The 15,770-nt window shown below is 32.6% G+C and overlaps 2 protein-coding genes and 1 pseudogene across 4 annotated transcripts; 1 reads left to right on the top strand and 2 right to left on the bottom strand.

Annotated features, from left to right (window-relative positions):
- The window catches only part of LOC125807431 (polygalacturonase inhibitor-like), an 88,710-nt pseudogene extending 80,185 nt beyond the window's left edge, over positions 1-8,525 (bottom strand).
- LOC125841092 (uncharacterized) lies at positions 2,834-6,283 on the top strand. 3 transcript variants are annotated; one of them, XM_049520112.1, is made up of 2 exons: positions 2,834-3,057; positions 4,826-6,283. In XM_049520112.1, the coding sequence occupies exon 2, from the start codon at positions 4,847-4,849 to the stop codon at positions 6,137-6,139; it is 1,293 nt and encodes a 430-aa protein (XP_049376069.1). In that variant the 5' UTR covers positions 2,834-3,057; positions 4,826-4,846; the 3' UTR covers positions 6,140-6,283. The 3 variants fall into 3 exon arrangements, with proteins under 3 accessions (XP_049376069.1, XP_049376061.1, XP_049376077.1); XM_049520104.1 differs by having other exon boundaries at positions 2,835-3,061; XM_049520120.1 differs by lacking the exon at positions 2,834-3,057 and adding an exon at positions 3,223-3,306.
- A 3,268-nt stretch (positions 8,526-11,793) lies between the features above and the next one.
- LOC125808394 (probable serine/threonine-protein kinase WNK11) lies at positions 11,794-14,125 on the bottom strand. Its single transcript, XM_049488101.1, has 3 exons — positions 14,047-14,125; positions 13,081-13,581; positions 11,794-12,425 (listed from the first exon to the last, which is right to left on the bottom strand). The coding sequence occupies exons 1-3, from the start codon at positions 14,047-14,049 to the stop codon at positions 12,009-12,011; spliced, it is 921 nt and encodes a 306-aa protein (XP_049344058.1). The 5' UTR covers positions 14,050-14,125; the 3' UTR covers positions 11,794-12,008.
- Positions 14,126-15,770: the final 1,645 nt, after the last annotated feature.

The raw sequence follows: 15,770 nt of genomic DNA, 5'->3' as shown, positions 1-15,770 counted from the left end.
TATTCAAATAATATATTATTTCATCATCTTGGAGTATGAAAATGAAATTTTTAACTAAAAGATAGATGAAATTTATTTGTTTGATCATAACATTTTTTAATTGTAAAGTATTGAGATCATTTTAATTATAATCATCCGTTTTTGAATATCTACTGACCTAGTTAACATGACTACATTTTCCATATTGATCACTAAAGGAGAAATATTTTGAAGTTGCAATCAGAAACCTCTAATTAAAGGTGGTTAAAATTTAAATACAAGATTATACTATTTAATTTCCTTTGTCTTACCCTTAATTGTTAAACTAAAGACAAATTGTTAAAGTCGGAAAAAGTGATAATAGTTTTGAATGGGACATAATCATATCGGGAAAAAGAAAAATAATAATGGGAAAATACTTTCAACTTTTTAAAAAATAATATCTCCTCACTGTAATTTCTCACTAATCTTACTTTAATTTATCAAGAAAATTACGGATATATATCGTTAGATAATTAATTTATTAATATGGTCAAAATATATATAACTCATACATTAATCATGTATATACAATGTATATAGTACATGTATATTTAGTAATAAACATATAAATCTATATATTTTTTATATATATTTATAAACTAGTTGATCGAAATATTTAGAATCGTAATTCTAAATAAATAACCGTTGAAAATTTCTAGAAAAGATGAAGAAGAGCAAGAATATATGAGCAAAAAAAAGTCCAATCTGATCTTAGATGATTTTATATAAAATTCAAGGGGACCAATAAATTTAATAAAAAGATCCAACTTTTGGTGACCCCATATTATATATCACTTTAACTTTTAGCTTTAGGATTATTGGGGTAGTAGGCCTAATACTTTGAATTATGTGGCAAATTATACTAAACAAAAAATAGTTTTAAAAAAGATGGTATGCTCTTAATGAATAAAAAAACCTCAATTAGCGGAGAAACTATGATATTTTTTCATAGGGCTCCACCAAAAGGAACAAGTTTTCCGTGTTAGATTTTTCATTCGGTATTTCGTATTCACTTTCAATATTAGTCAAATTTTAGTTAGAGTTATGATTATAAATTTGTTAGTTTTTTGAGTTTCGAAATTTGAATATAGTAATTTTTATACACGTTGAATCAAAATTTTAATATAAATATAGAGTTTGCGTTAAGATTATTAAATTTTGCCAAACGTAAACTATCCTTGTAGTGCCCCTTTTCATTTTATTGTCTGATTAATTCAAATTCACATTAAGAAGTGAAGTACTTTAATAAATAAAATGTTATTCAAAATAAATAATTTTAAAAAGAATCGCCTCCTTTTCATTGTTCGAACTCAATATATCTAGCTCTTATTTGATCTGGATTTTAAAGTTGTGTTTCAACTATATATTCTACTTGAATTTATTCTTTTTGAATTTTGCTAGTGAATAAATTTCTAAATGCGGATTTTCAAAATCTATTCCACAATCTATAATCAAATAAATATTTAAAGACAATCTTTTAAAATCAAATTTAATTAAAATATTATTTTATCTCAAACTTTGGTGGTCATGATTTGAATAAAATACAAATTTTATAAAACATAGAATATGGTCACCCGTGACGTTTTTTTCCCTTTTTTTTTGAACCTTATCCTTTTGTCTTTTTTTCTACACCAAAAAGTGTCATACAAAAATAAAGTCATGTGAAAACGTCATATTTTTTGACGAAAAAAATATTAAAGGGAGAAACTTTGGCTACGATTTCGTATTCTTGTGCTAATTTTTTTCTACGTCCATATTTATTGAAAATGATGAAAATTGTTGTTTCAAGATTCCTCTTCCAATGTTCATTTTTTTGGATTGATATTTTAAAATTAATTGATGTTTACAAAGTTTTTAAAGTTTAGTCTACTTTCGATGAATGTGAATTTTGAGTTGTCAAAGTTTTGAATGTAGTTATCTTAAGTCGACTCATGGAAGAAAGTATAACGTATGTAAAGTGTGAGAATATTCGTAAAATAATTGTAGACTTAGATTTACTTATTTCGTTGAATTCAATAGTTTTGACACCAATTTTGTATTTATGCTAAATGTTTATCAAAGTTCAAATCTTATATGTGTTTTGATTACCTTTTAAGCTTTCAGTAAATTTAATTTAGATATTCAAACTACAAATTATTTCAATTGAACATCTGAACACATGTTTCTATTAAGCATTCTTTGTTTAAATTTTGATAAAAACTTTTGTGTGTGGTCTCAATAAGTCATAAAATCTCTAACTTGTTCCAAATTGAAGCTGATATATATAATTAACGAGATAACATAGTCTATACAGAGTTATAGACGTCTGAGAACACATACAATATTTTTGTTCCTACTTTAAACTAAAAGAGTATCCAAATGAAATTTACCTATAATTTAATTTTATAGCATTTCACAAACTCATTTTTAAACTTCCATCATTTTTACGAAAGATATTTGTTTTCACCCATAAAAAATAAGAAAATATTATTCAAGAAATTGTTTTCACAATTTACAAAATTATCGATATATTAAGCTTGATTAATTAATATAAACAATAACATATCTAACAAAACTTCATTAATGGATATAAAAATATTATTTTCGATAAACCATCGATCATCGTAATTTATAATTTGTCACATCCCAAGAAATTTGCAGGTAGTAGGACACGCTCCAATGTGCAGACACCAACTGTTTAAACGCACTAAAAAGTCCATTCATTGATTGGAGTAGTGAGCCAATGGCAATGGGTCGGCGTCTACTGTGGGGCTAATACCAAACCTTTTGTATTAAAAAATGCAAAGCAAATCCTAATACTAATCTACAAAAAATAGTATAAAATTCCAACAGATAGTACAAAATTAGAGCACAAATATTTAGGGGACTTTCTGACAAATTTCCAAATCCACTACCATCATTCTTGTTGATTTTATTCTCTGCAAATCTCAATTATTCTTCTCCTTTGCTTAGTTTTTTGAGTTGGATTTTCTTCATTTTCCATAAAAGATTACTCTTTTGGATAGTTTTTTGGCTTAATAATCAGAGACTCAATCTGTAAGTAAGAATTGGGTTCATGGACTTTTGATTGTTTGTGTTGTTATTCTTTGACTTTGTTCTGGTTTTTGCTCAATTCTTGATTTTGCACTTGTTTTGTTTATGTGTTGAGACTGTTTTCTGTTCTTGATTTTGAAGCAAGTTTTGTGTTTTTTGGTCTTGAAGGGGAAAACTGAAAAGAGGTTAAAGATTGTAGCTTTGTTCTTGTAGATTTGGTGCTGGATTTAAGTTGAATAGTTGAGGAGAAAGGTAAAGATTGTAGCTTTATGCATTCTCATGGGTGCTGGATAGTTAAACACTTTATGGGGTTCTGTTTGTAGGTTTATTTATTTTATCTTTGGTGTCTGAGTTTAGTTTTAACACTTTGGGAGGAAGTTAAAGATTGTAGCTTTATTTGCTTCTCTGAGGTGCTGGATAGTTACTACTTTATGGGGTTCTATTTGTAGTTTTGTTTATTTTATCTTTGGTGTCTGAGTTTAGTTTTAACACTTTGGGAGGAAGTTAAAGGTTGTAGCTTTATTTGCTTCTCAGAGGTGCTGGATAGTTAATACTTTATGGGGTTCTGTTTATTTTTAAAATCAGAGCTGTGTGATTTGTTACTTTAAGGTGGGAACCTGAGTTTTGAAGTGATTCCTTTTGGTGTGTTTTGAGGTTTGTCTCTCCTTCCTTTTAGCTTTTTTCAGTTTGGTATGAGTAAAGCTGAAGTCTTTTTAAAGTTAGGAGAATTGATTGAGTTAACTAGTTGACTAGATTCTGAATTTGTGCTTGTTGATGAGTTTATGTCTTGAAGGGTAGACTTGGAACTACTGTAAAGTTGTATCCGTGTGACCTATAGGTCATGTGTTCGAGTGATGGAATCAACCAATGATGCTTGTATCAGGGTAGACTGCCTACGTCACACCTCTGAGGATGCTTTGTGCACTTGGCTTCTAATTTTTTTTAGGAGCTTATGGTTTTGATTCTTTAGCATAATTTCGGTATATTTCCTAATTTTGATTGTTTCTGTCCATTCTATGCTATATTATCCTTCATCTTAAAATTAACTAACATGTTGCTCCAATCTCAAATCTTTCACTTTAGGGTTATTTTTATTCTATCCGAGGAAGAAGATTGCATTTTTGTTTCCATTTACTTCTTTCGGTTATGAATTGTACCTGCGTGGAATTCTTCTTCTTCTTAACATGATCTTGTTGTTATCTTTGATCCTTTATTTGCCATGCTATCATTTATGAGTTCTGAATTATTGTCACTTGGTCCAAATATGTATCTGAGTTAGGTTAACGAGTTTATTCGTTAAGGTTTTCACTTTAAATAAAGCTGCTAGTTCTTGTTTGATGGAGCATGTTACACATTAGGTGAATTCCACATTGAAATGGGAGAGGAAAGTTTAAGAGCTTTATAAGGTATAACACAAGTTCACGTGATACGCACACTTTTTGGCTCGATGATTGCATAGCCCAAGGGACAAATCCATGAGGTATGTTGGGCCTAAGCAGACAATATGTATCATGGGTTTGGGCTGTGACATGTAGTGTGGAGGGACCATTCGCGGGGGGCTAGTTCTTATGGCAAACTCCAGTATAGCTGTTATGTGCTCCAAAACAAGTTTGTGTTAAAAACATATATATATCTACTCCTTCAATTACTAGTCGTTCCTCTGTTATATGCTATTTAATTTATGGAGATCATTCAGTTTTTGCTCATAGCTATGTGTTCAGTTTTAGCCGATGTGATATCTGATATTGATCTTATCCTTCGAATTTCTTAGGTTCTATTTGTGGTCAGCTTCATGGATTCTCCACAATCTGTTGTGTCACCATTTAAGGGTTCCTCCGTTTTCGCGGACTCTGAGAAGCAAAGCAATGAATTTTTCAGCAAGAACCCTTCTGGCCTATCCCGGGGAATTTCTGCTCATAGAGAGGAGGCCGAAGTCTGCAACATGGAGGACTTCATTGGTGTTCTCGACGTGTACGTACATCAAGCTAGAGATATCCACAACATCTGCATTTACCATAAACAAGATGTTTATGCAAAACTTTGCCTTACAAGTGATCCTGAAAGTTCAGTCTCCACTCAAACCATTAATGGCGGTGGGAAAAGTCCAGTCTTCAATGAAAATCTAAGGCTCAATGTTCGTACGATAAAATGTTCTGTTAAATGTGAGATATGGATGATGAGCAGGGTGAGGAATTATTTGGAAGACCAATTGTTGGGATTTGCACTAGTCCCCCTATCTGAAATCTTCATGAAAAATGGAAAGCTAGAAAAAGAGTTCTCTCTTTCGTCGACTGATCTCTTTCACTCCCCAGCAGGATTTGTGCACTTGTCCCTTTCCTACAATGGAACTTCACCTGAAGTTGTTGAAATTCCTGCATTTCCCATATCAGAAACTGATGCATCTCAGACAGACAGCGAAGCACGTGAGTCCCTTCCAAATGAGTTTGACAAAATTGAGTTCCCAGATCCTAAGATTGTAAATGAGAATAATCTTATGGTCTCCGAGTACTTCAATATGCCAGGCAGTAATCCAGATTCTCAAAGCTCGGATAGCTTGGTCTCTTCTGATACAGAAAACCAGCTCAGCCCAGAAGTTGATGTCCATATGGAAAATGTTCCAAGTGAGGTTGCTAATTTCCACGAATATCCAAAGCGTGATTCGCCTCCTAGCAGCATATCAACCATCGACTCTCCAACAGCTTTGCATCCCGCAAGCTCTCAGTCCTCCGAGACCCAAGGAGCTTCCAAGTCTCCAGGGGAAGAATATGCGTCAGCCTCTAAAGAATGTCCCACAGGTAAAAATAATGTTGGAAATGCTGAGAGCAACATATCGGAAAGCAAGCCCCCCAGTGCATTTCCAAAGCCAGTGGTCATTGAGCCAGAGCAAAAGGTTGTGCAACAGGATATTGTGGATATGTACATGAAAAGTATGCAACAATTTACTGAGTCATTGGCAAAGATGAAGCTTCCACTGGACATTGAAAATGGGACAACCAGTTCTGAGAATTCAAGTTCAGATCAGACATCGCAAACACCCAAAAGCACTAGCTCACGGGTGTTCTATGGCAGCAGAGCTTTCTTCTAAGCTTTTGTGAATGGTTCTCGAATGACCTATAGCGCGATTAGGAGCAAGTCTAAAAGGATAAGTGAACACTAAGGATTTTATGAATGTGGTATTTATCCATTTTATCTTGTGAATGCTTAAAATGCTCTGAACTATTCAACTTTTGTCTGTTGAAGACTTGTTTTACTTCATCAGTACCTTGTAGTTAATTAGAACTTTGTTCTTAATTTATGCTCAGCATTTCCCTTGGAATAATTTTGAATATGTGCTGTGTGCTATTTCATCCTTAGTGTACTACAACACTCCAGTCTAGAGACAACAAACACCCCCCCCCCCCCCCCCCGCCCCTCCCGGCCTTGTCGTGCCTGCCTTGCATGCCATTGTCTGATATTAGTTTCTGTAACAAGTAATCAGCTCGAGTTCGATGAAGAAAAATGTTGTTGTAGGCTGATTGTCAACAGAAGAAACACTTTTTTTTATAAGATATGAAACTTACATGAATAGTGTTTCTGCTTACATCCACTCACTTTGAATCTTTCACACAACTAGCCACACATTTCAGAAAAATAACTTGAAAGAGTCTTGGTAAAAGTTCACATACATAAAGAAGAAAGCTCTCAAACTAAAGAGCATACACATGCTTCATTGAACCAGGGGTGGATTCAAAAGAAGTCAGAGAAGAAGGAGAAATGTCTTCTTGATCATTCACAATTTCTTCGATTATCTCCAAAACCTCTGTCATAGTAGGTCGATCCTCAGGCAAACGATCCACACACTTGAGTGCAACGTTTAGTAGAGGGAAAGCATACATCTCATAGTTGGAAACTTCACTATCAAACACTTCTCCAGTCCATTCTTCCCTCACTATAGATTTCACCCATTTGACAAGGTCTAATCCTGTCTTCTCCACAACTTTACCGGTTAGCAGTTCCAGCAGAATCACCCCAAAGCTATACACATCAGTTTCTTCTGTCAACGTTTTCTCAGGGGCTGTATAACCATTGTCTTTATAGAGGCAACTTTTGTCAGGGTCTAGAAATTTGTAATAGCCATACTCACTTATCAATGGCTCCCCGTTTTCGTTTAATAGAATGTTTGATGGCTTAATGTTGCCATGAGGAATGACATTGCCTTTCTTTGAACTTCTGTATAAGTACGCGAAACCTCTTGCTATGCCAACTGCAATCGACAGCCTTAAGTTCCATGGGAAGTTCCATTTCCCCTCTGCATAATCTGCAACAATAAACAACAACAATATGATATAAAATTCTGAATTACAAGATGAGAAATTTGAAGTTCTTGACTACTTACTTTCGAAAAGTGTTAGTAGACTTCCACTGTTCTGATATTTGTAGATGAGCATTTTTTCATCATTGCTAGAGTAATAAGCAACAAGTGGAAGTACATTTTGATGCTTCAAGTTCCCTATCTTTTTCATCGTTCGCGAGAACTCCTTGAACCCCACTTGTAGTTTCTTCAGTCTCTTGAGAGCAAACACACCACTTCTACTGATATGAACCTTGTAAAGGCTGCTGCAAATGCCTTGTTTTGTTAAGTTAGCAGTTGCTTCAAGAAGATCGTCCATCGTAAACTTCTCAACATCTTCCATGAAGAAGTAAAGTTCTGAGCTTTTCTCTTCAGTGTTACACACTCCATCCACAACTTCATCTGAGGGAGTTTTTCGAGGAGACGGATAATCAACTACTTCCTTTATAACCTCCTTGTCCTTAACTGTCCCAACACATCTCATATACAAGAATACTAAAACTACAGACACAATCACAGTTCCAAGAGATATGAGTACCCAAACCATCAGACTCACATGATGACTCTTTGTCTTCTTATCATCACTTACTGTAGTTGAAGATGAAGATTCTTTAATAGTTACACGTCTCAACGCGTGTAGACTCATCATACGTTGTGAGGAAGTGAAATTGTTCTTATAAATGTTAAGTTTTTTCAGATTCTTGATCCTTGTCAATGACTGCATTAGTACTAATGAGTTTCCACTAAGAAAGTTGCTGCTTAGATCAAGAACAGTTAAACTTTTACACGATGATATCGATTCAGGAACAGTTCCCTCAATCTTATTCCTAGCTAAGCTAAGAACTCTCAAGTTTGAGAGTTTACAGAGTGACTCTGCATCAATTACACCACTAAGATTCATGTTCTCAAGTCTTATTTCTATGACTTCACCGGAACGTAAATCACACTTAACACCATGTAATTTGTAGTAACAAGGGTAAGAAAACAAAGCATTTCGATCAACGTTTAGTACATTGTTTGGATCAATAGCAACAAGAAAATTGATAAATGATTTGGATTCGATAAACTCGCCTCCATTACAGAATCTGATAAAAAGAAGTGAAAGTAAAACACTTACAATGAACTTGAGAAGATTATCCATCTATTTAGCTAGATGAAATGTTGTTGTTTGACAGTGTACAAGGTTACTAAGTGTGTTAACATATGATTTCACAACGTAGTATTATCCATTTTTTTGGTATTTTCTTGTCTTTGTGACCTTGTTTTTGTTCATAGTTTCCAATGTTTTCATGTTTTGACTTGATCTCTAATCTACCTTGTAATATTCATATTCATACTATAATGACTAGGAATTGGACAGAGATCATATATTTTATGAACATTACAAGGTTGTGGTGTCTTTACTATTGGAGCTTACCTATAAGTATTTTCGATTTTTCTAGTTAGAATGGATTGGTCGTACGTATTCAATCAATAATTGTTTATGACTTTGGTTTTGTGGGAGAGGAAAATGTTTCAAGAATATGAATATCTAAGTTGATTGGACTCGGTGTGCAGGTGTCTAGAGGTCGGATCCTTCACGAAATTTAAGATTTCGGGGGACAGATATGTGTGTTGAGATTCGGCTAAAAATAGTTCAATATTTAAAAATAGAGTTGTTGGTTTAAATTATGAGACATTATGCAAGGTATTTCATCAAGGAGAAATTATTGATCAAGATGAGAGTTAGAAGAAGCGATGAAATGACTGACGTAGAAATTTCTATATACAAGTTATATGATCTTCTTCAATTTCACCTTAGCTTTTATATTATACAATGTATGTCCCAAATTTCCATGTCAATTTTGATCGAAGTACCCAAAATCGATTGACCTAATCCAATATGGACCTCACACCCATGCTATACCATGTCGATACACGTGCGTCACGATTAGGCATCCAAAAGCTATTACTTATCTTTCTAACAAAAAAAAAGATATATTATCATACAACCCATCCTCAACGGTAAGTGTCCACACCATTCGACTAGGAAATCACAGGTTCAAATCATGTAAATAAACTCTCACAAAAATACAAAGCAATGTTTCATTCAATAGAACCCAGTATGATTTGGCCCTTCCATAGGCCACACAAATAATGGGAGTTTAGAGCACCGAGTTGTGCTTACAATAGATGTAGAAGAAAAATTATTTACGCAACTTCATGGTTTGAAAGTAGTTTGTCATTAAACCTTAATACAAATCAAAATTAACTCCTCCATTTGTCACACCTCTATTTTATGGGACAACATTTTACGTATCAAACATTTTTTTTAGATATGTCTAATACATAGCATTTTCGTATTTGACCACTTTCTTTAGAGATCGCATCACATACGTTAATCAATACTCCCTCCGTCCCTTTTTAGTTGTCCACTTTAGAAATGACACACAGATTAAGGCAACAATGATTAGCACAGTGAAGTTACAATTTTACCCTTATGACAACTTTTCACTTCAAAATTACAACCACTTATTTGAATTAAAGTGAAATAAATTGGAGGGAAACAACATACACTTTTACAATTTTCAAGAAGTGTAAATAAGGGTATAATAGGAAAAAATTTGTTGTCATTTCTTGATTTGTCAAAATGGACAACTAAATAGGGACAACTAAAAAAGGAAATATGGACAAGTAAATAGGGACGGAGGGAGTAATTACTAACAAGATAAAAGGTATTTAACAAATTTATTACTTCGGATTAACTTGTCCTCCCACGTACATTAACATGTGAAAAAAAATTAATTGCTTCATAAGTTAATAATCAGTAATTACTAACAAGATAAAAACATTAACCTTTTCTGAATTAACAAGACCAAAAAAGAAATATTATGTCCTAATAAAACCTTTAATAAAAAATTGTGTTATGAAAAACGTGCCCAACATATTTTTTTCTTCAGAGAAGCAGCCACTTGTCTGCTTTTGTGAGGCATTATGGCTTAGGTGATGATTACATTAATCTTTAATTAGTATTAAACTAATTAAACGAGTTCTCATCACCAGAAAATTTCAAATAAGAGAAAAAAAATTAATCTTTGACCATAATCTTTTAATATCCAAGTTATTTAAATGAAACGATTTTTTCTTTAAAAATTTATCAGAAATTGATATGATTTGATATAAATACTAATTATAACTACATTTTTCTTAATTTTGGTATTATTTTTATTTTATACAACCGTGAATAGAAAATATCATCATTAAATAATATAGTGCAGTATATGAGGTTATTTCTTCCTTTATTAAAAATCTCGAGTTTAAATTTTAAATATGAAAAAATACTTAATATACTTCCCTATAATACGAATATCGAACGAAATAAAAAAAGACCGTTATTGGACCCTACAAACCAAACCGGCGGTCGACGCTTGTGAAGAAATTATTATGTTGCATATGGCCCTACGCCGTATAAAAAACAGCTGTTTTTTTTTCTTTTTGGACCTTTTCCTACTTTTCCGTTTCAAACTTTTTCTTTTTCCTTGTAGTGCTAATATTTTTTATTTATTTTGTGTTCGATATTTACTTTCGAGTTCGACTAATTTAAATTTAGTTCAAAATTTATTTTGAACGAAATATATTTCTTACTAAAAACAACTTTATTTTGGAGGTTCAAATTCTAATTTTTTTATTAAACATGAAAAATTACATCCAAATTAATTTCATATACAAAATCAGAAGAGATAAAGTGAATGTTTACTTTGTTTCTACTTCGCGGAGATAGACATGTTATTTTTGAATATTTTTATTTTAAAACTCTAATCATAATATTTTTTTTTTATTAAAAATGAAGAAATATTTATTACTTCGTAACACCGCACGACAAACTTCGGTGGTGGTGTGTATTGACTTATCCTTTTGTGATTCGATTTGTTTAAAGTGGGAAATGGCAAATGCAACATACGCCAACAAATATTATTGGTCTTTTTCTTTATTAATTTTATAATAATATTTTAAAATTGATGGGATTTGTTTAGTCCAACAAATAGAAAAATGGGACAGCGTGGCGACAACTTGAGCATATATGTCAACTGCTTCTTTACTTTGCTTACAAGTTCCACCTCATGTTTTTTTCCTAAATAAATAAAAAGCCATTACATTATACCAAAGGTTATTTTTGTTTTCTTTTGTTAAAATTTGAATCAATCCACATTTTTGCTTTTACCAATTCCAAAATTTTGACTTGTCCCAATATGAAGATTTAGTTCTCCTATCACTTCAAGGGTATGAAAGGTTATCATGTTTACGTCATATTAATACATGTATAATCATATGTAACCATAATTTGGCATAAATATCTGGTGAGAGTGATGTGTTGTCCAATCAGAGATACAATGAAATGAATTCAATCTTCAAATAGTATTTAGTAACAAATGTATGTACAAACTCCTTGACCAAAATCCACTCTTTTCTATTGTTTTTTCTTTTGCAATAGTTTCATAATAAAAAGCAAAACCATTTTCTTTTATTCTTTTTGGAAGAAAAGGCAAAAACACTACAAGCAACAAATCAACACCAAAAACTCCACAACAAAACCTAATACAACTAACTAATATACTAGTACTAGCAAATAATAGCTATGGCTGATCTAAGCATGCCAAAAGTTGTTACTAGTATACTCTTCATCGTCGTTTTCGTCATCATCATTAATATCATTAAAGAAAGGGTCTTGAAGGAGTTCAGAAGCAGAGGGTCTAACCCTAGGCTGAGCAAGACACTTCTCAATGAACTTCTTGACCTCAGGATCTTTAACCTTGTCCATGGCCTTAGGCCTCACTCCGGATATTACCTTCTTGTATATCTTCACCACGTTATCACACTCACTATAAGGTAGTTCCAACGTCACCATCTCCAAAACACACATCCCAAACGAGTAGATATCAATCAGCTCAGTATAATCCTCATCATACAACTCCGGTGCCATGAACTCTGGGGTTCCAAGAACCGAATGGGCTGAATGACTCTTCCCTACTATAGTTGCAAAACCCAAATCACCAATCTTAACCTATTTCACAAACACAACACAATCATTCATACTCCCTTTGAAATTCTGAAGTTCATAAAACAGACATTAACAAGTTAAGACATCGATAACAATAAAGACCAACATGAATCAAATAAAAATCAAATCTTGACAATTGGTGAAATGAATACTACCATAAGAACGACACTATAATGTTCATATATTAAATACTATCATCAAAGGTATAATCAACATTATCCTTTTTTGGGTTGAACAAAAAAGCTATGACATTGAAGAGTTAATAAAGATAAGGATAATACTAATAACAGATAAAGCAACAACAACAACATATCCGGTGATCCTGCAGGTTGCTCGACTAAACATGATAGAATAACAGATAAGGCAACAACAACAACATATCCGGTGATCCTACAGGCTGCTCGACTAAACATGCTAGAATAACAGATAAGGCAACAACAACAACATATCCAGTGATCCTGCAGGCTGCTCGACTAAACATGATAGAATAACATATAAAGCAACAACAACTACATATCTGGTGATCCTGCAGGCTGCTCGACTAAACATGATAGAATAACAGATAAAGCAACACCAACTACATATATTGTTTCCAATAGACCCTTTGCTCAACAAAACATGATATAATAACAGATAAAGCAAGAGGTCAATGATATACCTGACCAATATTGCCATTAATGAAGACATTACTGCAATTGAGATCCCTATGAATAACACAAGGTTCATGAGTATGCAAATAGTTCAATCCCTTAAGAATCTGCTTAGACCACTTCTTCACTGCCTTCATCGATACGTGTTTGTGTTTCTTCCTATATTCTCTCAAATTCCCCGAGGTACAAACCTCGGTTATGAAATTCAACGTGTTGCGATTTTCATCCCTCCAAACAGAGTACAATGCAATTATGTTCTTATGCTTTAGAGTTTTCAATAGCCGAACCTCCGAATACAGCCGGTCAATCACCTGCTGATCATCCATGAAATTACGCAATTTCACTTGGTTCCAAGCTACTTCAATCCCTTCTTCCTGATCAAACGCTCTGTACACCTTCTTCACTGCTCCATAACCTAATAGCTCGTCGTACCGCCCATATCTCCCCGTCGGATCCAATTCAATGAACGGCTCCGATTCCCGATCCGGATCCACACTCACGCTCTGCACCTTCACCCAGATTATTTAAAAAAAAAAAAAAAAAAACTCCAAATTAGTTGAAATTTTCACCAAAATAACACTTTTTATAGCACAACAACTAAATTCCAAGCTATTCGAATTGAAAACAAATCTAAAAGCATGTTTTTGAACATTTGGATTTATTCATCAAATTTTCTTCAAAATTCGCCAAAATTGAACTTTTTTCAACGCTTTTTACAGCAAAAACAACTAAATTCCAAACTATTCAAATTGAAAACAAAACTAAAAGCATGTATTCGAACATTTGCATTTACTCGTCAATTTTTCTTCAAAAATGAGCCTTTTTTTACACTTTTTATAGCAAAAACAACTAAAATCAAGCTATTCGAACATAAAAACGAAAAAAAAAACACAAAAAAATGAAAAATCAGTTGTTTAAACTGTTGGATTTATCGATAAAAACAAACAATTTAAATTGAATAAAGAAATTTTTACCATGTAGCGCGAACGTTACGTGAATTTGTCTTCTACTTCAATGAACTGAGAAGCGAAAAAGCTGAACTCTTTTGCTTTTTTTCTCAAAAAAAGTAACGAAACGGAAAAAAATAAAGCATGGGAAAAAGAAAAATTCAAGGGCTTATGGCTGCTGGTACTTATAGGAAGGTTTTAACTATAGTTAAGTTTAGACTTTTAGTTGACCAAGTTTATTAAACCACGGTTTAAAGTTGGGTTTAGTAGTTGCTGGTCAATTAATTACTCGGATTGGATGAAAATTAAAATATTTTTAGAATCCGGATTACACGTGGGAAAATATTTTGGGTAAAAATACGGCCCAGTAAAAACCTAAATGATATTTAATTCGTATTTATTTTAACCGACCATGCAAATAATAGAAAAAATGGACGGCTTTTTAGTGATTTAAGATAATTTTGTGATAGGTTCGGATCATGATTTGAAGTTTAGTGATAACAAAATTCTAACATATCTAAATTATTAGTTTCATTTCGAACTATTGATCGTCGTAAAACACACCTCTACTTGATTGATTTAACTTAGAAACATCTCGAACTGCTACATGACCGAACAAGTGGTTTCAAACTTTTGTAGGAACATGAAACTCTTAATAAAAAGTCAAGATGTTATAGAATCAAGGTGTATTTAAGTTTAGTTGGTCAAGTAAAGTGATGTTTTAAAAGTTGTGAATGAAACTAATAATTCGCGTCGAGTTTAAAAATTTCAATACTTATCTGTTAAATTATTGAATTCTAAAAATAAGATAATAGACACATATAATTGAGGGAAGAGGCTCCTCTCCAGTACACTAATCTTTCCAGTTGGTCCAGTGCATATTTAATTTAATGACATTTGACAATTTTAAAATTTAATAGTTCATATTTATTTAAATAAAGCAGCCTTTAAACCATGGTCAAATATCATTAACCATAGTTATTACTATTTCTCTTTCTCTCTCCCCTCTCATCTCTTTCTTTCTCACTTAATTCTGCAACAAACATTTTCTCAATTAGCAAAGAATTTGCTTTTTAGCAACAAATTGCTTTTTCTTTCCATTATTTTCACACTGTGATAAAAGAAGACAAAATTCAAATGATGAACTTGGGTTATAAAATTTAAAAAATCAAACCCATGAGACTACTTCTTTGAAGTTTGGTTCGGTCACAATGGTGATCCACAAAACTTTGTCGTCTTCTTCGTAACATCAATTTTTTCAATTTGGAGTTTCTGCAAAAGCCAACTAAAGGATCTGGAAAGGGCACGAAAAATGGGTAGGAAAATATTTTTTTATATACTTTTTTTTTCTGATGAAATTCTCCATTTATTTTTTGGGTTTATTTTCTTGTGGTATTTATAACTGCAATTTTTAATTGGGGCTAATTACTCCATTTCAGTCTTTCTCTTTTGAGACCCTCCCTAGTTGTTAATATGTAAATGTAAAAACATTAAAATATTGATGTAATTTTAATTTTCAATTGTTTGGTTGCTCTCTTTTTCGGAGAGTTTTGGAGGAGGAACAAGTGTTTCTTTGCTGATTGAGAAAGGAATGAAAGGAGGAGAATTACTAATAATTATAGTTAATGATATTTGATAAAAAATAATAATTTGATCCATTTAAAATTAAATAAATACATATCAACTATATAAAATAGCACTAAAAGAAACTTGAGAGATCATCATAGGAGCCTCTTCCATAATTGAGAAAG

The sequence above is a fragment of the Solanum verrucosum genome, unplaced genomic scaffold (assembly GCF_900185275.1).
Source record: "Solanum verrucosum unplaced genomic scaffold, falcon-dt-bn FXZP01000277.1, whole genome shotgun sequence".
Classification (NCBI taxonomy): Eukaryota; Viridiplantae; Streptophyta; class Magnoliopsida; order Solanales; family Solanaceae; genus Solanum; species Solanum verrucosum.
This window is presented reverse-complemented; position numbering and strand designations above follow the sequence as displayed.